The sequence below is a fragment of the Acyrthosiphon pisum genome, chromosome A2 (assembly GCF_005508785.2).
Source record: "Acyrthosiphon pisum isolate AL4f chromosome A2, pea_aphid_22Mar2018_4r6ur, whole genome shotgun sequence".
Classification (NCBI taxonomy): Eukaryota; Metazoa; Arthropoda; class Insecta; order Hemiptera; family Aphididae; genus Acyrthosiphon; species Acyrthosiphon pisum.
Window position 1 is genome coordinate 75,827,400 of NC_042495.1, and position 22,725 is coordinate 75,850,124.

General features: G+C 28.5%; 2 protein-coding genes across 4 annotated transcripts; one reads left to right on the forward strand and one right to left on the reverse strand.

The window, feature by feature from the left end:
* Positions 1-3,835: 3,835 nt before the first annotated feature.
* Positions 3,836-10,408, reverse strand: LOC100163629 (ATP-dependent RNA helicase DRS1). 3 transcript variants are annotated; one of them, XM_008180688.2, is made up of 9 exons: positions 10,062-10,408; positions 7,535-8,320; positions 7,320-7,469; positions 7,058-7,207; positions 6,755-6,958; positions 6,387-6,500; positions 5,922-6,275; positions 4,744-5,110; positions 3,836-4,655 (listed from the first exon to the last, which is right to left on the reverse strand). In XM_008180688.2, exons 2-9 carry the CDS (start codon positions 8,276-8,278, stop codon positions 4,174-4,176), a joined length of 2,565 nt encoding a protein of 854 aa, XP_008178910.1. In that variant the 5' UTR covers positions 8,279-8,320; positions 10,062-10,408; the 3' UTR covers positions 3,836-4,173. The 3 variants fall into 3 exon arrangements, with proteins under 3 accessions (XP_008178910.1, XP_008178908.1, XP_008178909.1); XM_008180686.2 differs by having other exon boundaries at positions 6,336-6,500; XM_008180687.3 differs by having other exon boundaries at positions 6,336-6,500; positions 10,058-10,274.
* A 2,008-nt stretch (positions 10,409-12,416) lies between these two features.
* LOC107882565 lies at positions 12,417-13,169 on the forward strand. Its single transcript, XM_016801109.1, has one exon. The coding sequence runs from the start codon at positions 12,417-12,419 to the stop codon at positions 13,167-13,169; it is 753 nt and encodes a 250-aa protein (XP_016656598.1).
* The last annotated feature ends 9,556 nt before the right edge of the window (positions 13,170-22,725 follow it).

The window sequence follows — 22,725 nt, forward strand, 5'->3', positions numbered from 1 at the left end:
TTATATATCTATGATGGTACCACGGTTTTTTGTTGATGTATAACGCGTTATAAGTACCTAATAGATATTATGATATGATTAATTTGGAATTTATTATAGGTACCTATTATAGGTCAATTTTTTTTTAATACCATAGATAAGTATATATATGTCTAATACATAGACTGATATACCGTCTCCGCTCAGAATCGTTTTTCTTATACAGTGATATTATATCATTGAATTCAAATTTAATACTGTCCATTACACAGTGTCCCACTTCTAACCTACTGTACAGCAGAGCGACATCCACTTACCCACCTTTTTTTTTTTTGATAAAGGTGACAAACTTATTAATAATCTTGTATTACATTTTTGAATCTTAGATTTAAAAAGAAAAATTTTTATGAATTATTTATTAATAATTTATTAAAAATAGTTTGCACATTTTCGTGAGTTTTACGTGTTCTGTCAACATTTGAACTTTATAAATGCTTATAAAAAAAATATTATATAAATATTATATTAGATAAAATCATAATTAAATGACATATACTAATATACCTATAGGTAACTAAAATAGACAAAAACTAGTATTGTTTTAAAATAAGTACCTACGTGGCTACGTAATAACTAATTAGGTACCTGCTTATAATTTATGAGAAAATTATTTGGGTATTTTTATTTGTATTCTTAAGCATGCTTAAGCATGTGGAAAATTTGACTCTGATGTAAAGGTTTATTTATAATGTTAAACTATCTTTGCTTTTAAAAGTTATTTACTATAATATATAACTCGTCATTTTACACCACTATATAAAAGTCAGAAATATCCTGACTTTAAATTGTAATGGAATTTCACTATCCATGTGATACGATTATATTAAATTTATATTATATTAGATGGCATTTGATTACCTATTTGAAATGTGCCAAAGTGCGTTCATCACAAAACTTTAGTGACAATACCAAATCAGTTTTGACTGAATCAGTAGGAGTGTTTTGTATACTTTGAAAAGAAAAGTTTTAAGCCCAACAGGTTGTAAAATATCAACAGATGTATCAGAAATACCATATGGTATTACCCAGTGCCGTAGCCAGGGGGTGGGCACTGGGGGCACGTGCTCGGGCGAAATTTTTTTTAGCTTGTTTTATTTTATATTATATGTTTGATAAAAATTAAAAGTTAAGGCTGTCGAAGTGAACCATTATGAAGGGGTCGGATTTAGGAAATATTGTACATCCATCGTTAGTACCTAATATATCTATGTGTGTAGTGACTGATCATTAATGTGTGTGAGTTCCCCGAACGCTTTATGTAATTTAAGATAAACGACGGCTAAGATTCTTGAACCCCTGCAATAAAGTACATAGGTACGCGCAGTCACGTCACTATATTTTGTGATAAAAAAATGTTCAACTTAAATGTGCCACAAAACTCCCAAAGATTTGAAGACAAATTCACCCAGTACCAAAAGCCCTTTTGGCTATTTACATTTTGAAAACATATATTTGAATTCCTTAATCTCTTTTCTAGATTATGCAGGAAATGGATTTATGATCTGTAGTAATGTTTAATTAGTATTATAGTACCAGAGTAATTTTCTTTTTTTTTTTCAAAATTCACTTTTACTTTTGAATTACTAAAAAAAAAAAATCACTTCCAACAAAACACACAAAAAGCGGAGAAATTGTTAGGTATGTTTTTTTCGAAATTAAAATTGGATTTCTGGAAGTATATTTTTTTCCGCTTATTGATCTAATTGCACGAAAAAACTACCAGCTTTCAACAGTCCTAATATAGACTTGTATATTTGTTACTAAATTTTAATAATATTCGAACCAAAAATGGAATGTTTTGTTAACAACACATTTTGATATGATAATAATATTGATGAATATTAACATTAATCTATGGTTTACAATAATATTAATACATTGTTATATTAAAATGTAACCATTGTAACCAATGTATGTACCATACTTGTTAACATAAATATAATATAGTCATAAAACGAGTCAGTGGCGTGCAAACGGTAATTTCAGAAGCAATTGCCTTTGAGATTTTTCTTAAACAGAGGGGTGGATGGTAGACGGTGGGTCCCCTAGTAAATGTAATATGCGATATTCTTAATAGGTAGTCAATAACGATCTGAAATATAATTAGTTATATTATATTAATACATTATTATGCATTAATACTGGGATATTTTTAACTTGCCCTTTGAAAATTTTTAGTTCGCCACGCCACTGAAACGAGTAGTAGTTTTAGTAGTAGTAGCTTATGAACAAAGGGGTCATAATTAGATATTCTAGCATTTCAAAGGCTAGAGAAAAAAAATTAAGTGCCCCCCCCAACATTTTTTTCTGGCTACGGCACTGGTATTACCATACCATATAATATATATTATTAAATATAAAAACATTTACTTTGCAACCATTCTAGATTCGGAATCTTTGCCCTAATTTCCTATGTTTTTTATTGTACTCCCAATTCTTATACTTAACAGTTTTCCAAAATACTTGTCACAAATATGTACACGTTTTTCTAATAATTCTTTTCCCATGTACGTTTAACTTTGAAATAAGTTAATTTTATTACCTATTTAATATTTTGATTACCTACAAAGCTGATCTATAATCCGTAACTGTTTTCATCATTTTAATGCAGAATTTAAAATGTCGGAAAAATAATAATAGGTAGGTACCTAGCTTTGATAAAATAAAAACGATCGCTTCAAAGTACATTCACGCTCAGTATAAAACTTTAAACGTGTTACAATATAATTATTACGTGTACAACTTGGGTGTGCTTCTTTTGCCTAAAAATGTACTCACAGCAAAATATAATTTAGATAATTAAGATAATTTACAAAAAAATATTAAGGGGTATGACCAATTTATTTAAAATATACCTAATACAGTAATATCTATTATACTCTCTCATATTTATTTACCTTCGAATGTACGTTTTGTTCTATTATTTCTACTTCTTAAATAATATTTATTATCTAGCTATCCATTCCGATAAAATTTTTCAATAATAAGTTTCCAAAAATGTTTCTTTTTATAAGGTACCTATTACAGAATGTCCCGTTTGGATATATACTTATTAGCCGTAGAGGGGGAGACTCGCCACCCTGACAAAAACTGGTTTTTTGATGTTTTAATTATTAACTAAAAGAATGATTACAAATCATGAGATTATTGAAAATAAAATTTTGAAAGGTCAACAATTTCAAAAATTGATGTGGTCCTTTCTCTGTGAGTAATAAAATAAAAAATAAAACAGATTTATTATATTATATTTATTAGGTATCCAGGGGATATCGAAATAGGTAAATAAGGTTGAATTTTCATTTCATATGATTTGTAGCAATGATAGCAATATTATTGATATATACCAGTTAATTATTATTTTTTATTGTATATTTATACTCATAGTTTAAGCACATAGTACCTAGGTACATATTCATTTAAGTATATTAATTTTGACCTAATAGTTAAAATTATATCAATGGTACAAATATTTAATACAATAGGTAACAATTATTAATGATTTTTTTGTTATCATCTACTGAATTTCGTGAAACATAAAAATCTTCTGAAAACAGACAATACCTAAAACATGGTGTGATAACCACACGATAGATTGTACAAATTGCACCTGCAGTTTCCCTCAGTGACTGTTTTTAGAATTTGAGTCTGTGTCGTCAGCCTTACATTAAAATATAAGTTTAAAAGACTATTACATTAGTAATACAGCAGTAAGTGCCAGTAACAGAATATTTTTGATAACTTAATAAAATATTATAAATAATCATCAAAAGAATATATAAATAATTATCAAGATAAATATTAAGATAACATAGATTTTAATTTACAAAATAATTTCCTGAATAACATTCTTATATTATTCTATCATTCATAAATCAATCACAAATAGTAAAATTATATAAAAAATAAAAAAATAAAACAACTTTAAAAACATCCCTTAAGTGCCATAAATATTCAATTTAAGTAACAATAAAATAATGGAAAATAACAATAACGAAACCCATTTCCTAGAAAAGTTATTTTGTGAATAGTTTAATAGAAGAATATAATAATAATATGTAGGAATATTCTATTATTTATCATAGTAATGAATATTATACTACTCAATTCTAAAAATAATATAATAATTATACGAGTCTAATATTGTAGCAAATCAATCATATTCAGAGGCATCTGAATCATATAAGATTTGTTATGTGTTTCAATTGCCAATTTTGTTTGGTCGTCATCCTCGTCAATGAGATTTATCACTTTTATATTTTCGGCACATTTGGCCACTCTATCAAGATAACAAATAGGATTTATAGGTAAATCATAATTTATTATCCAAGCGGCTTGCTGAAACTGGCTGCCTTTGATTGGATCTGTGGTGATGAGCATTTTTAAATTGTTAGAAGAAAACAATTCAAGTTTTTGCTCGCGGTCATGTGCATTCATTTCTAAATGAAAAAGTGATACTGCATATTCCAATCTTTGTAATGACTCGCATAGTTTTTGAGCTCTATCCAAAGTGTTGCAGAAGACGATAGATCTCTGTATTTTCAATGTTTCGTTAATTTCACAAAGTGCATTCATTTTCCATTCTTTTTGAATGTTTAAATAAAACTGTTTTGGAAGATCTAAGATTAAAACAAAACAAATTGAAAAGTATTAATGAAACATTTTAAATTTATAAATATTCATTCACAATTATTTATAGTGACATACTTTTTAGCAGATCGTATTCTTTTTCTTGGTCATTAATAATAACCAGTGGATCACGTAAGGATTCCATATAAATGTCTAATACATGATCAAGTTTATCTGATGTCAGTAAAGTGACTTGTCTGGTCCTTGTTAGTTTTCTCATTATTTCTTCAATTAATGTGGTATAATTATTAGTTAACATCTTCTCAGCTTTGTTGATTACAACTGTTTGAATGCTTCCAGTACGTAGAGATTTACATGAAATCATATTGGACACTCCAGCTGGAGTACCAACGACTACATGTGGAACAACAGATAATTTTCTTGGTACATTGTCACCACCAATACACACATTAACACCCAAAAAGTCGCCAACACTCATAATGATCTAAATAAAGAAATAAATCATCAAATAATTACATTGAAATAATAAGTAATAACAAGAAAAACATTACTGTATTTAGTATTGTTAACTATTCTGTAATTATAATAGTTCTTAAAACACCAACATTATATTTCTATAAACACAAGGTGATTCACCAATCATGCTTATCCCCGCTTTTTCATTTAATAATGAAATTATTCTAATTATTGTGTAGTATTGGAGTGTCCTGCAGTGACTCAAACAAATGAGAACCCTCCTTTTTGACTAAAATTTATTTAGTAGATAATTTTCTGAAAGTTTTTACATCAGAGTCAAAGTTCAAACAAATAGTTTTTGAATTATTTAACTTTGTGTACTAAGGATAATATGTATGGTCCAATGTCCATGATATTTGGATTAAGATGATTTAAAAATGTTGGTGATTAATATTAATTTATTAGCAATAATAATTTGTAAAAGTGGTCCCAGTATAATAAATACTAGATCCAATACTGCATCTGTTTTCTATTTTTGTAAAACCACTCTTATGGATTATTATTCCTAGAATAATAATTTTAATAACTAAGAAACTACTTATTTGAAATTTAAATTGAGCACATCAACATTTTCAAAAAAAAATATCTACTAAATAATTTACAGTAAAAAAAGGGGGCATCTATTTGAAAACTGATGTTTGTTTTGGTCAGAACATTTAGTTTTTTTTAAGTGCATTAAGTACTGATGGTACTAATAGTATTTTATTTCAATTAATTTGACTTTGCTATTTAATTTAAATAAACACAAAAATAGCTATGAAAATCTTCACTTAGCATACCTTTTGAATATGTACAGCTAGGTCTCTGGTTGGTACTAATACTAATGCTTGACACTCATTTAAATTGGTTTTAATACGTTGCAGTAATGGTATGGTAAACATCATTGTTCTACCATTACCGGGTCCAGCAAAAACTATTATGTCTCGACCATTTATGCAGTGCACAACAACGCGTTTTTGTAAAGCAGTTGGATTGACAAAACCAAGAGAGTATATGCCACGCAAGATATCAATTTTTAAATTCATATCATTGAAGCTATTAATGCTGCATTCAGAATTACTGACATTACGCGGCAATTCATCACATTGACCTGATTCTGTTTGCTCAGAGGATATGTTATTCTTTTCTGTTGTCTGTTAAAAAAAAAAAAACATATTTTAAAAATAAACAAAATTTAAAAATAGACACCATACTTGGGAACTGTTTTGCAATAAATTTGTATAGTCATTTAAAAATTTATTCACTTCTTTTTTAAATGTTTTCAATTCCTTTTTCTTGTTGCATTTATTATGTTCTTTTGATGATACGTCTGTACTAACATTTCCATTTTTCAAAGACTGATTCACATTTTCTTCATCCTGTAAAATTTGATGACAAATATAAATTATTATAGAATAAAATTGAAATTATACTGACGAAAAATAATATTTATTTTCTATTTGTTTGATTGGTTTATTTTAGAAAAGCTGTTTTTCTTTACATGAAAATGTACTTCATTAAGGATATGTTAAAGGTAAATGGTTTATTTATTAACTACTAGTTTTAAAAATAAAAGATCTGGGTAAATGTAAAATGATAAATTAATATGAAATACTTAATAATATGGACTAACTTGAATATAATCGATTCCTTGTTGCAATAACAAATGTGGTAGTTTTAGTAACAAATCACCAATACTAACATTGGAATCTGAACATAAACTCTCTTTGTTAAGAGTTGGTTGAGATGTACTAGCCTCGTGAAGTGTACTACTAGCATTTTCCAATATTACAGAGACAGGATTAACAGAGCTGTTCAAACAAAATTCTATATCTTTCTATAAAAACAACAAATAATATTTTGATAAATATAATGTTAAAAAATAATAAAGCATTACGATTTCTTTTAAATAGTGATGGACAAAAAAAAACTTTACTTTTATTGGTACTTGGCTTTTAGATTTTATTTTGCCTTCAGCATCAAAATAATTAGTTGCTGTTGTGTCTATTTGTGCATCTTGTATTTTATTTTCAATACCAATATTATTAGTAGGCTCTCGGTCAACACTTTGACTTTTCAAATCATTCTGTAAAATTAATAATACAAATAATATTTTGATGAATATAATGTTAAAAATAAAAATGCTTTACAATAACAAACATTTTTTTAAAACATTGATGGACAAAAAAAAAATTTACTTTTATAGGTACTTGGCTTTTAGATTTTATTTTTCCTTCAACATCAGGATAATAAGTTTCTGTTGTTTTTATTTGTGCATCCTGTATTTTATTTTCAATATCAATAAGATTAGTAGATTCTTTGTCAACTGTTTGATTTTTCAAATCATTCTGTAAAAATAAAATGTTAAAATTTAAATTTTTTAACTGTTAAGAAAATATATAACTATACTCACTTCTTCTATAGGGAAATTTAATATTTCTTGATCAGTAACTACATCATATTGATCCAACAGTTGCATACATTCGTCAAGACTGCCATCATTTACAGTTGAAACTGAATTAGATTTAGATGGTATTGGTGTTTGGAATGTGTCAATGGGATTAACATTATTTAACTTTGGGTACAAATCCAATTTATATTTGCCTGAATGAGTAAGAGTGTTTTGTGCAATTTGTGGGATAAAAGTTTTAGACTCAGGTTGTACTAGTTGAACATCAACAGATGAATCGTTACGTAATTTGACATCAAGTTTAGGAACATAAAATCCTGTATTAATACAAGATTCTGAGGCAATATTATTTGATTGAATATTATTTTCAACATCTGACTTGGTTTTCAATATAGTATTCAAATATTTTAGCGGCTCACTCTCAGCACTTGCTTCCAAAAGATCTTCAACTAACTCAGACCCAATATTATTTGATTGAATTTTATTCTCATCGTCTAATTTAGTTTTTAAAATTGATTTCAAATACTTTAGCGGCTCAACCTCAGAACGTAATCTTCCAATTACATTTTCTAATGATACTAACATCTCTTTCTTTTTTTCCAGATTAGATATTTTAGTTTTTAATTCCTCCACGGATAAACACTCATTGAGTACAAATACATGTTTTTCTAATAATTCTTTTTCGGCACGTAAAGATTTTAATTGCTGCAATAAGTCATTCTGATTTTTTAATTCTGACTCCATCATAGGCACTGTTTAAATCGTCAATACCTATAATATTAAAAATTCCTGGAAATAATAGTAAAATAATGCATTAGAAAAATACAATTTGTTTTGTTAAGAGGATGCCACAAATGTACAACATGGCAAATTGTACATTCTAAATACCTGATCCATTTAACTCTGTTATTTTTAAAATTAGAGTGAATGATAACATTTAAATGTAAGATTATAATCTAGGCCTCAGAGATGCCCTAGAATAATTTTAGGGCGTTTTGGAGGTTTTTATTGATTTATTTATTTTTTATTAAGAGCCAAGTTATGGAAATTTTTAAACCGTACATTTTTGTGGCGTCCTCTTAAATCTACATAATACACTGTTGTATACATCAGGGAAAAGGAGGTTCCAAGAATGACAAATCTTTTATATGTATAAATATTGAATATATAAAAAAATTACTATGGTGCATAAACCAAAACCAATTGTAGTATCTAGTTGGAAAATATATTACTCAACTGTTACTATAGAAACTAAAAATGACCAGACTAAATTTAAAACTGTCAACTAGGTCAAATTTTTATTTAAAAAAAAAATGTAATAGAAAATAAATCAATATTTTGAATTTTGAATAGTTTAACATTTGAATTGCTGCGAAGGACTACACCACTGATGTATATTTAATGTAGTTATTAACAATTATTAACGTAAAATAATAAACAGAAACAGCATATCATATTTGATAAATCAAATATACTGCTTATAATAATAATAGCTGCAACATTGATTGAATAATAAAATCAAATGGAAATAATACAAAAACTGTCCAATGGGTACCCTTAATAAACATTATTTGCCTTAATGCTAAATAGTTGAGTACCTAAATAGATCTTAATTATTTTGTAAGCTACGAGTAATTATTTAGTTTGAAAAATTATAATGTGTAGCACAATTAAAAAAGTGCTCACTGTTACTTTTTGAAGATCGTGAATCGTGATTACATATTTTGTTTAATGATTTGGTACTTTCTAATTACATATTATATAGAAAAAAATAAAAATATTTTCTTTTTCATATAAAATGAATCAAGTTCACCTAATATTTGTTTAGTTTAAATCATAGATATATACAACAACTAGATAGCTGTCTTTATACTTCAGTTGTGACTAGTGTTGAAATCGGCCGCTATCTATGAAGCAGGCAATGTTTACATTTATTTTACATTTATTTATATACATATATATTTATCGATACATATATACTATGATAATATTATTTTGTAAACATTGCCTGCTTTGTAAATGGCGGCCGACTTCCATAACAAGAAGGAGACAGCTATCTATTTGTTGTATATATCTATGGTTTAAATAATGGTTATAAAATTATGATCTCTATTTAAAAATTCGCTAGTCTAAACCGGCATGAAAAATAATGCACCAGGATGTTTGCAACATATTATTTACATGGTTCATTATCCGGGTGCGGGATAATGTGGGATCATTTTAAACCGGTTTAGTCTAGCGAATTTCTACTATAAATGAGAATATTTAAAAAGTTTTATTTATACTATAGGTACTTATCATTAAAATGTATAACTTAATATTTTACTAGATTTTTCTTTTTCAAACAAAAGGTTTAAAATAATATTAATAACTAATAAGACAACATTTTAGATTTCATAAAAAATTGTGATTTAGGTATTGATCTTGATTATTTCTTTATTTAGTGGAATTCAATAAAAGATAAAATTTTTAGAAGAAAATCTGATTTTCTTTTCCGAACAAAATCAAAGACCAGACAATACATACTCACAGAAATATTTTGTTATTTGTTCGTGATGTAAACTACAAGTTTGAAATTTTCAGGGTCAGCACAGAATACAAATGAGAACGAAACTAAGAAACAACCTTCAACTCAGTCGTACTGCGACACAATTGACATGAATCGTATTAATATTTTAAACAAGTTAAAATGTTATGTTATCATTATCCATTAGAGCATAGCACAGAATTATAGAATGTGGAGATGGTCTTGTGGTATGACTCACCCACCTGAAATCATACAACCGGTCAGGTTGTTTTTGTTTTTCGCGAACACGGAACACCGTACAATGAGAATGACTCACGGCATTCGGCAATCGCTAAGTTGAATAATAATAAATAATAATATTATTATTATTTATTATTTTGATAATCGTCGTAGCTGATACTACAACTCACAGGGTGACCACGTCTCATAACTCAATCCACCGTATGAAGTTTTGGGACACTGGTTCGAGTATTTTTAATCTTTCATAATAAATTATTATTGCTCTGTACTTCTAATATTAAATATTATACCTAATATAATACAAATATTATAATAACTTTTTATGTTTTATTCTCGCATTTCGTATTTTCATTGTTCGTGAAATAATCAAAATATTATTTTCAAAAATAAAATTATTCACGAATAGCTTATGTATAAATAATGATTACACTTGAATTACATTTAGGAATTTGTGACCTGCCAAATCGTTATTTAAGTAAATGACAAAGCGTGAAGTGTTTTTTACTGTCAAGAACCCATTGATGGATTCAGGTAGCAGTATAACAGTATCATTCAAAATGCCTAGGTTTTTACCTCAATAATTGGATGATAATTATTAATTTTGAATGAGAATTAAATGTCTGTTAATTATAATCATGGGCGCCCATTGGGGGCGGGGGGAGACAGGGCACTTGCCCCCCCCCCCTGGAAAAAAATTTCATGAACTTGTAGCTCAATAAATATTACCACAATATTACCTTATTACCGAGGAAAATTATTTGTTGAAATCACTTTTAAGATATGAAATAAGTATAAAAATATACTCATTGTTATCGTATATTAATATCATAGATAGTCAGATAGTCTGTAGTTCGTATAGGTACCTATACGTAAAATTATTTATCGCAGATAATTTGTGGTAAATCCATAAAGATCACAATATAGGTACTACAAATATTTTATCAGACAACATTAACTGCATTTTAGTCGTCCACTTTCTGTGTGACATTATATTTAGTGCTGACTGCTGAGTGTCATTAGTGATTATTATTTTTTAAAATTTTCAATTTTTACTATGGATATTCGATCGTTTTTAAGTAAAAAAAAATCTGATGAAGATAATGCATCTGCTGTGCTTGAGCCACACACATCGAAAAATACAAGTGTTTCTGCTCAAGTAAATTCAAACCCGGAATGTTCTACGTCAATAAATACGGTACCTACATTAACTATTAATTATACGCCAAATGATTGTGAGTCATATCCAGATTTAGGATTTTATATTAATAAATCAAATTTATCAGATGAACTGAAATATAATTTACTAACAAAACCATGTGATAATTATGATTTTAAGAATGACAGTATTGCACAAAAAAGGAATTTTAAAATAGAATGGCTTAAACAATATCGATGGTTAGTTTATTCTAGACATTTAAAAGGCGGCTTATGCAAACATTGTGTTGTTTTTCGTCCTGTCGTTAAAAGAGGATTATTAGGAGCGTTCATTGTAAGTGAATTTACCAAGTATAAAGATTTTCATTTTCACGCAAAAAAACATATGCAATCTGAATGGCATAGGGATTCGGTTTCTCAATCAACAGATTTTTTTAAAAATTATGTCCAACAAAGAAAAAAGTGTTATAAATCAATTAAATATTGCTCAACACTCACAAATTGAACAAAATAGAAAAAAGCTAGACCCTATTTTGTCATCAATAATATTTTGTGGCAAATGATCTAGCAATTAGAGGCAAATTGAGCTGTAGTGGAAATTTTCATGATCTTTTAAAGTTTCGTGTTGAATCTGGAGATAGTGTTCTGTCTGAGCATTTATCAGCATGTCATAGTAAAGCTAAATATACCTCTCATCGCATTCAAAATGAATTAATTTTATTATGTGGAAATGTATTATGTGATCAAATTGTTCGAGAAGTAAATAGTAGCTTAAGTTTTTCACTGTTAGCCGACGAAACTTCCGATATTGCTGGCATTGAGCAACTTTCGATTGGTGTTCGTTATGTTGATAGTTAAAAAACTATAAGAGAAGAATTTATAGGATTTAGTGCACTACAAACATTAGATGCAGTTGGTATAGCTACTTCTATTTTGACTTCTGTTGAAAAATACGGTTTGAATATGAATAAACTTGTTGGCTTGGGTTTTGACGGGTGTTCAGTAATGGCTGGAAAAGAAAATGGAGTTCAGAAAATAATTTGTGATAAATATTCTAAAGCAACATTTTTCCACTGTGCTTCACATAGACTCAATCTCGTTGTAAATGATTTGAATGCAGTGACAGAAATACAAAATACTGCAGGAGTAATTAAAGAGGTTATTAATTTTTTTCGTGAAAGTGTACTTCGTCGAAAATTGGTTACAAATATACCACTTTTGTGTGATACTCGTTGGTCTGTGAAATATAAATCTATTCGCATTTTTGCTGAAAACTTTATTAATATTAAGTCAGTTTTAGAAAAACTATCTCATAATAATGACTCAGATTTTAAAGTTAACACCACTACTCGCACAAAAGCACAGGAACTATCATGTGTGACATCAACATCAGAATTTATTATATTTTTAAATATTATATCCAAATACTCAGCTCAATTAGAACCAGTTACAAATAAATTGCAGGCAAAATCTATTGATTTATACTCGGTCCAAATCCAAAATCATATTCAAGATTTATTATCTATATTTAATAATAATAGAGAACAATCAGATATCGTTTTTAATGATATTTTTAATAACTCCGTATTTATGGCAGAAAAAATTGGCGCAGATATTAAAAATCCACGTATTACATCCAAAATAAAAAAAGATCAAATTACGAAACCGATTTTGCTGAACACTATTACAGACTCTATATTTTTATTCCGTACTTAGATTCACTAATATCATCTCTTTCTCGACGATTTTCAAGTACAAATAAAATAGCATTCTCAATAAGTCTACTGCATCCTACAAATATTAAAAAGTACACCATTAATGATTTCGAAGAAAAAATTAAGCTGATTAGTGATCATTATGAAATTGAAAATATGATAGAGCAGAGGTTCCCAAACTTTTTATTGTACGACCCATTTTGAAAATTTTTTAAAATATGGCGACCCACAATATCAATGAATGACCTTTTTTTTTTTTTACCATACAACAGAAAATTAAACTATTTTATTAAATTTTATGTAATTACGAAAAAAAAGTATAATAAGTATAATATATTAGTAATTTAATAAGTATATAATTTATTTAGTTACTAAAAAAAGTATAATAAGTATAATATATTAGTAATTTAATAAGTATATAATTTTAATGTGAAGGATGTAATTGTTTCCTATTTTTTTTCATCACATCATCGATATCCACTTCTGTTGACACAGATATTGTCTCCATTTTTTCTTGACAGTTGACTTTGACCCATTGACTTTTTTTTAACCAATTGTCCATAGTTTTACAAAAGTACAAAAAAAATGAATTTATTTAAAACAAAAAGTACTATTTAATATAAAACTGCGTACGTGTATCGTATTCAATGTACCGCGTGTTACTGAAAATAATCAAAAGTTTTGAACGTCAAGCGACATTCACGTATCTACTAATTTGTTTCAGATAGGTAAATCGTTATATTTACAATAACTATTCAGTTAATCTGATTGTGTCGATTTGACACGGCTGCTGGTAAACTCGTAATTGTCACACTCACAGGTAAGGATTGACGATAAAACTGAATTTGAACTTTGAATATCAACGAAAAGTAATAGATGATTATATTTTTGTATTATTTAAAAAAATAGCGCGACCCACCAAAAGTATAATCGCGACCCACTTTTGGGTCGCGACCCACAGTTTGGGAACCTCTGTGATAGAGGAATCTAATATTTGGTATCAGTATTGGATTGATAAAAATTTGACTGACTCCCAGTGTGATGAAATTTCGTTTGTTGATTTATTGGCTCATTACGAATATTATCCTGCTATTTTCCAAATACTGAATATTTTTATATCACTGCCTCCGACAACGTGCACAATAGAAAGATCGTTCAGTACATAAAGACGAGTAAAAACGTGGCTTCGCTCGACTACAGGAGAAGATCGTTTAAATGGGTTGTGTATGATGAGCCTTCATCGTGAAAGAGTTAGATGTCATTAATATGTTTGGAATAAAACGAAGAAATTTGCAGTTCTTATTTGCTGATACCGAATAATATACTTAATTATATTATTTAATTTATATTTTTTATAATCTAATATAACATGCATGTATAAAATAACATTAAATCTTTATTATCTTACATTCAAAATTTTTTTATTTTGACCCCCCCTAAAATGTTACCTATGGGCGCCCATGATTATAATAGTAATAGACTAGTATAGAGTACAGTGGCCTACGAAGGATTTTTCTATGTAAGAGGGAGGGGGGTTGACAATTAATTACAATTTTATTTTTATTTTGTCCAGTCTTATAATTTTAGACGTTTAGGTGAGGTGTTTGAAAATGTTGTACAACTTCAACTTCTTAACTTTTAAAGTAGAAAAATTGCTCTAATCATAATTACTAATTACTTGTAAATTGTAATGATATTTAGTGAACACTCTTGTCTGTTTGTAAATTGTAGCATGGACTAAGTTCATGATTGTAGGTAGGTAACTAATAACTATCGGCAAGTGGAAAGTCTATGGTACATAATGGCCAATTGCAGGTAGGTACGTATAGTTTCGTCTTTATAGTGGTATCTATAATTTTTTTTATTTATTATAAATTAAAATGTATCAACATATTACATGTTACAACAAGTTAGTTATAAAAAGAAAACGATAACAATGACAGTTGAATTTAGAATTTTATACATAATATAATTTTTTTATATTGTGTATTCGTGTTATCGATGTGTGGAATATGTGGTGTGTGTGTGTGTGTGAGTGTTATGGGGTAGGAGTTACAAGGAGTGTTAATTTGTTTATTAGGGATGTTAAAACAGCAAGAAGGGGGTTAAGTATAGATTTTAGTTCGTCGAGAAATTTGGTGATGATGTGTAGAGATTGATCGGGTGGTGTTTTGTTAGCTGCGATTTCGGCGTATAACGGTTTTTCTTTTGAGTTTGAACTGAGGGCTTCGTTTCCACTTCTTCGAAATGGAGGTGGTATTGCAAGTGTTGGAACAGGTTGATTTTCATTATTTATTTTTTTAACTTTAGGTTTGGTGCGGTTTAATATTTTTTTAAAGGATTGGCATCCTTTATAGTTTGCTGTATGATTTCCATCGCAATTTGCGGGTTCTTCCCGTTGTTTTGTGCATTCGTCGAGTTCATATTTTGTTGATATTAAATATTTCACGATTATTGGTATTACGAGCCAGGCTTAAATTAAATAAGTATTTATAATAAAAGTACAACTGTAGGCATTTATACGATTGAGGTTTGATGACGTAATAACTATGGCTTGACGTTATGATAAATTGATTTTGTTGATTACCCGCAGTCTAAAATAAATAAGAATACGATGTGTAATATTATATTTAAAATTAAATACCTCTCTACACAAACGGTATTCAAAAGATGGTTTCACTTAGTCATTTTTTAATTAATCATCAATACAATGTCGGCTGTAAATTGTGTACCTAGGTACCTCCTAAAATAACTGTAGCTGGTAATAATTAATGTGAGATTAAATTGTGAGTAAATGAAGTCGAATAGGTAAGCACTTAATACTTATCTAGTGGGTACCTATAGTACTTAATCTTAATTACGTATAGGTACTCTATTTATCATTTATTAATTTATAATTTATATTGTATTTAAGTGCTAGTTATTATTATGACGCAGACGCGGTTTGGCCTGAGTCAGGTCACAAGTCCAAAGGCAGTCGACATTTAACATGCGTTACTGAAACTAAAACATACCTGTTCGATTTTATGAGTGTCTTAACATATAGTCATAACATTATAACATCAGCCTCGCAATTAGGGCTTTAAATTAACTACTTTCTATAGAGTATATACCTATAACTTGAAAACGCTAATCATTAGTTGTTACTTAACAAATTAGTTGTTAAGTCTCCAAGAATACCAAACTTTAAAAAACTGGATAATATTAAATCATATTAAATTATTTGTCCTAGATAGCTTAAACTCTATTTTTATTTTTTAACACATAAATAAATACACTAATTATTAACTAATATTCAAGTTTTTTCTGGCCCTCTAACATTATATTTCAAATTATCTGGATTGTAGACCACCTTAGAATTTAATTGCCGAACCCTGCAGTATAATATAGAGTAGGTATAGGCTATAATAATATAGCCTATACAGTTGCGGAATTACTGGTAAATAAAACTAACTTGAATCGAAATAATTCGACAAAATCAAAAACTGTTTTGCGTAAAAATCTCAGTTTTTCCTTGATTTTTGTTTGTTTTTCCTGAAACTATTGGGAATTTTTTTACTTTTGACCCCTAAGGTACAAATAAGTGAATCCACTTTCCTACCAAAAAAGAATCTGGTGAAGAAAATCGAAGTATTTTTACTGCCCCAAAAGAGGATGACAGACAAAAAAAAAACACATATCGTCAGTCACCCGGGTGGGGCATAAATATTATAACCCATCATAACTATAATGATAAAATGTTCGTTGTTTAATGAGCATTCAGCATTACTACGGAAAACGATGATGATAAGAACGTGTAAAAAAATAGTTTTTCCAGAGTTCTCTGGGACTGTGTCTCATACTCCCATATAACCGTATCTCACCATGTAATTCGTACCGACAAGTGCAGACAATAATTGTTTACAATACATATAGTTGATTGGATACATCGTAAAATTGATTTGACAAGTAGCAATTAAAAAAAAAAAAATAAACGTGAACTTGAGTTACTGCATTTTTCGTTGGGGCAGTCGTTCTGCTCACTGCGCCTTGTTGGTAGTCTAATCTGTATACCTAAACGAATAAACGCTTGTATCAGTGGCGCCCAACCCTATTAATGGTCGCTACACCTTGAAAATAGGGTGTGGGTGGGTATAATAACATAAAATAATTAACTTTAAATATGTTCATTATTAATCACAGATTATATTGGTTTATACCTTAATATTTACTAATATTATCAATTAAAATATGATAAAATGTATAAAATAATATAATTTCGAGTATGTGAGGGGGTGGGCGGGTGAGTAAAATAATTTCTTGCTACACCTGAAAAATATATCTTGGGCGCCACTGATTTGTATTATACGATTTATTAATCGTTTGCAACTCAGGATCAATGTTTCTTAGATTCTTTTTGATAATTGTTATTTGTCAGTTATATTGACTGACAAAATATTATTTTTAAATTTAATTTGAGTTCTTCATAACAAATATTTTTATTATTTCTTTTTTTGGTGGGGCACGTGCTCTTGTCACGAGCTGTCACTCAGTCACTGAATAATATCATTTTGCCCAGTTGCCCATGTACAATACGTTTATCCTGTTTTTATCTCCAAGCATTGTCATTTGTCACTAAAGGCGTCTCTATTTGGATGGTAATTCAAATAGAAGCAAAACTTAATTATGCGAGCAACTTACGCATGAATTTCGTTTTTGCTTACAATAAGCGATTAGTTATTTTTGTTTATATATAGGGTTTCCATTGGTTACTGAAATAAAATTAACGGATATTTACGTTAGAACTTTGAATTATGGTTATGGTGTTATCGAATTTTAGTGATTGTAATTATTTTTATACAGATTTCGAACACATAATAAAATATGTGCTGCCATAATCTAACTTTTCTAAAAAATATTAACTAAATTATAACATAAATGTATATATTATTTATTACAATTTTATTATTATTTTCCGTATGTATAAGAAGTTGCCTATAATGTCATATTAATTCACTCTGTGGGTGATAAGGATGAAATAATAACTCACTCGTCAAAGGGTTAAATAAGATACAATAATATCTTATTTGCTGTTTGTTATTCAAATGTACAACAAAAGGTAGTGTCTATTGTTTGTACGTTTGTAGATTATAGACTCAAAAGCTACTTGACCAATTTTGACTTAAGTTTCAGAGATTGTTCTTAGAGATATCAGGAAAGTTTTGAGAATAGTTATGACTATGCTAAAAAAATATACCAGGTGCTGTAAACAAAACGGCACAGGTGAATTACCTATTTTAGTCGAATTATTTGTACCCAAAACAACTAGCAAGGTACACCGATGCAATTATATATTTTTTGTAATAATAATTAATAATATTATGGTATGTTAAAGAAGATAGTATTAATTATTAGTAGTTATAGATAGGATATTCTTGTTCTCTGATTGTGATTGTGGTTTAATCATAGAGTAATACTAGGGTAATACCACGGTTTAAGATACTATCTTAAACCGTGGGTAATACATAGAGTAATATTACTCTATGGGTTTAATGGTTTATTATTATTATGTTTGTTCATATATTTGACTATTTTGTTGTTAATTTTCTTGATAGATGACACGGTGCGTATCACAAATAATTTTAATGACTATGATTTATGCACGACAAAATATTTTGTCATGGATTTATGAAAATACAATTATGTATTAGAATTAAGTATTAATCCAGTTAAAATATATAGTTAATACTAACTTTTCTCTAGAGGGTCAGCAGTGAGTGCGTGATAAAATCTGGTTAGTTTCACACTTTCACGTCGGTTGATGCTGGTCTTAGAAAAATGTATTGAGATTATCAAAATTTAGCACTTATTATTGAATTTGAATTTGAAAAATATCGGTTTTTCCTTTTTAAAATGTATGTTCAACATAATAAACATCGCTAGGTATTATAGGTATCTACCCATAGAGATTACTCTATGTACCTATCTACCCATTATCTACCAAGGCTCAACCATGGCTCTGTCTTGACCGTAGATATATAATATGACAACTATATATCTATGGCCACGACTTAGTCGCATTTCTATTGCAGTATATGAATATCTACGTTCCATATTTTATTATTTCATTGGTTTGGTAATAATTAACTTTTTATGTTATTATTTAATATTTCATGTTTTGTTTTACAAAAATATTTGTATTTCATTTTATATTTTATTTAATTCTTCTTGCTCTTGGTATTTACTATTTTATACAATAAACATCTATACAAAATGTTAACCTATCTATTAAAATCGACAACTGTCTCATTACATTTTTCATAAAGGTAAGACAAATTACATGAATATAATAATATTATCTTCTCTATATTTCGTAAAACATTATTTTAAAGAAACTTACTATCGTTCTCTCTCCCCCCTCCCTTCCCCAATAAAATATAAAATTTAATTATTTGTTGAGTTACAAAAAATAAATTAATTAACAACAGAATTCTATAATATCATATTTATAGTAATTTAATTTAATTTATTTTACAATATTATTTCAATATTTTACTTTCATAATTAATTTTAAATAATTTGAGTTCAACAATTTTATGTGAAATAGTTAATTTTTAGATTTTTAGAGTGGAACGATGAATGTATTGATTTTACAATGATGAGTGTGTGTGTTTTTTTTTTTTTTCGTGTCTTTGTACACGATAAGTAGTCGAAATAATGCTTCGATTTTCAACTCCAATATCTTGTTCAATGGGAAAGTGAATATTGTTGGTGCATCGGGGAGGTCAAAATTTAATATTCCCAGTAATTTAAAAAAGTGTCGAGAAAAACAAAAAAAAAAAATTAAGGAAAAACGGGAATTTTTACGCAAAATCGATTTTTTTCAAAATTGACTTTGGTTTTTGGTGTAACTTTAAAACAAATGACCGTAGATACATGAAATTTTCACTGGTTGTTTATATTTCCGTTTTATATACATGATAATATTTTCAAAATATTTTAATTAGTTTTGAACTGTTTAGGGACATTTTCAGTTTCTAATTTTATTAGTTTTTTTTTCTATGAATGTCAATCAAACTTTGTTTGTTGAGTAAAAATACTTAAAAATTTAATACAACGCTCTTAATATATTGTTACAATGACACTTGAAAAATATTAAAAATCCTAAGTCACAGTTTTTTTTTATTAGCATTTAAAGTTCAAAAATTGACAAAATATGGAAAAATTACGAAAATTAGCAAATTATTTTGAGTTAAGAATTCGTAAAAATTTTTCTTTTTAAATCTAAGATTTTAAAATGTAATACAAGATTCCTTATAAGATTTTCTACCTTTATCAAAAAAAAATGTCTATAAGAAAGTCAAATTAAATTTTTATGTGTGTTTGAAATTCAAATTTTTGCAACATTGGATATTCACTCAATTTCTCATGAAGTGTTTTTTTTATTTTATTGTTATTCAAAAACGAATAACTGTAGATACATGAAAATTTCACTGAATGTTTATTTTATCAATTCTTATACTTTTCAGAATATTTTGACTTGTTTTGAGCTGTTTACGGACAATTTAATATTTCAATTTTTTTATTTTTTTTTCTATGAATATCAATAAAGTTTTATCTGTTTGGCCAAAAAGTGTAAAAAATTAATACAAGGCAATATTGTAACATATTGTTACAATAGCAGTTGAAAAATATTAAAAATACATAAGCACAATTTTTTTTTCATAAGCATTTAAACATTGAATTTTTACAAATTTATAAAATTTAAAATTGAATAATTATTTTGTAGTTAAAAATGTATAAAATGTTCAACTTTTATATCTAAGGATTGAAAATTTAAAACAAGATTCCTCGTAAATATTTAATTCTGTTAACAAAAAATCTAAAAAATACATAAGCAAAGTTTATTTTTATAGTCATTTTAAGTTCACATTTGAACGAAATTACATATTAAAAAAACCTAGAATAACTATTTTAGTTAATTTGTATTCGTGAGTAGGTTCTTGAAACTTCTAAAGTATACCATTATATATCTATGATAGGTTTGTTGTTGATGTATAACGCGTTATAAGTACCTAATGGATATTGTGATATGATTAAATTGGAATTTATTATAGGTACCTATTATAGGTCAATTTTTTTTTAATACCATAGATAAGTATATAATATGTCTTATACCAAGACTGACATAACATCTTCGCTCAGAATCGTTTTTCTTATACAATGATATTATATCATTGAATTTAAATTTAATACCATCCATTCTACAATGACCCACTTGTAACCTACTGTACAGCAGAGCGACATCCACTTGCCCACCATTTTTTTATTTTAAGAGCCTTAATTTTAATTGTTACAATTCAAGCACTGTGTATGGCATAAGTCTACGGATGATACTGATCGGTATTGGTATTTTATGGTAGACACAAATATCATTGATAGAAAATATATTCATACTAGCTGCTCCATAAAAATTTATTTTATTACTTACATTTTTACACATTTTAATTTCTTTCTGAAATATTTTTTAGGAAACTTAAAAAAATGTTTTTGAGTGTGAGACTTGGCCGCCAATGCACCTTCTGTATTTGTACCTATAATATAGCTATATAATGGTGTTATCTACATTACAATTCAAAGTGTTTCAAACAATATTTATAAAAAAAATACTACAATTCTGTATATATTTTAATCCATCTAAATTTAAGGATATTAACTAAAATTAAAGTTTTTAAATTTGTATCATAATATAATTAATTTAGTTGATCATTTTTAAACATTAAAAAAAATGTAAACATGTGTGTTACTGTGTAGTGTGTAGTGTGTTAACAGTTACACACACACACGATATTCAATACGTTTAAGCTTAATGTCCCTTTCCTATACCCGGGTCAACGTCGACGACGTAGTATTTGCTCATCCAGTTCTCCACTCTCTTTCTAGAGTCATGCACGGCCCCAGGGGACATTTTGGACTTGCCAAAGTCCAGGTTTTTGTTGGCGGCGCAGTAGGGCTGCGCCACCGCGAACTCCTCAGTGTCCTGTCCGTATAGCGCACCTTCCAGGCATTTCCTGAGTAACTGGGCGGATGGACTTCCACTCTGCTCCGATTGGACATCCGTATCGTCGCCGAGGATAAGTAGTTTTCGGTTTTTTGACATCTCAGAGGCAAACCGGCCGACGCCAAGTGGCGGGTACACCACGGCCGCGTCTCCGAGTGCTTCGTCCCAGTGTTCATACCGGTCAGAGGTGGCAAGTGATAAGTTCGTTTCCATCGCCGCCGCCGCCGCTTCGTAGGACGATGAAAATCCCGTTGCTTCGCAATCTCTCGGCTCGGCTTCATTGTGTTCCGCTAAAATCCGTTTCACGTCCTCATCGTAGCTGCAATCATCTTCGTCATCCGACGAAGAACACGAAAATGCTCCTTTACTGTAGATTGACACATACTTAAGACACTCTCGCACGTAGTCCGGATATTCCACTGTATCGCTGACTGTAGATCCAGACGACGACATGGTGACGTAACGACTAACACGCGACGTTAATACCCGTCGTCAGGACCCTAGCATAAAGTGATGG

Excerpts from the sequence above, each read along its gene's own strand:
- LOC100163629 (XM_008180686.2), bottom strand. The coding sequence starts at position 8,278 with ATGATGGAGTCAGAATTAAAAAATCAGAATGACTTATTGCAGCAATTA. Across the intron at positions 7,208-7,319 it reads AAAGCCAAGTACCTATAAAA|AATGATTTGAAAAGTCAAAG; the intron begins GTAAATTTTTTT and ends TTAATTTTACAG. Across the intron at positions 5,111-5,921 it reads TAGCTGTACATATTCAAAAG|ATCATTATGAGTGTTGGCGA; the intron begins GTATGCTAAGTG and ends TTCTTTATTTAG.
- LOC107882565 (XM_016801109.1), top strand. The coding sequence starts at position 12,417 with ATGAATAAACTTGTTGGCTTGGGTTTTGACGGGTGTTCAGTAATGGCT.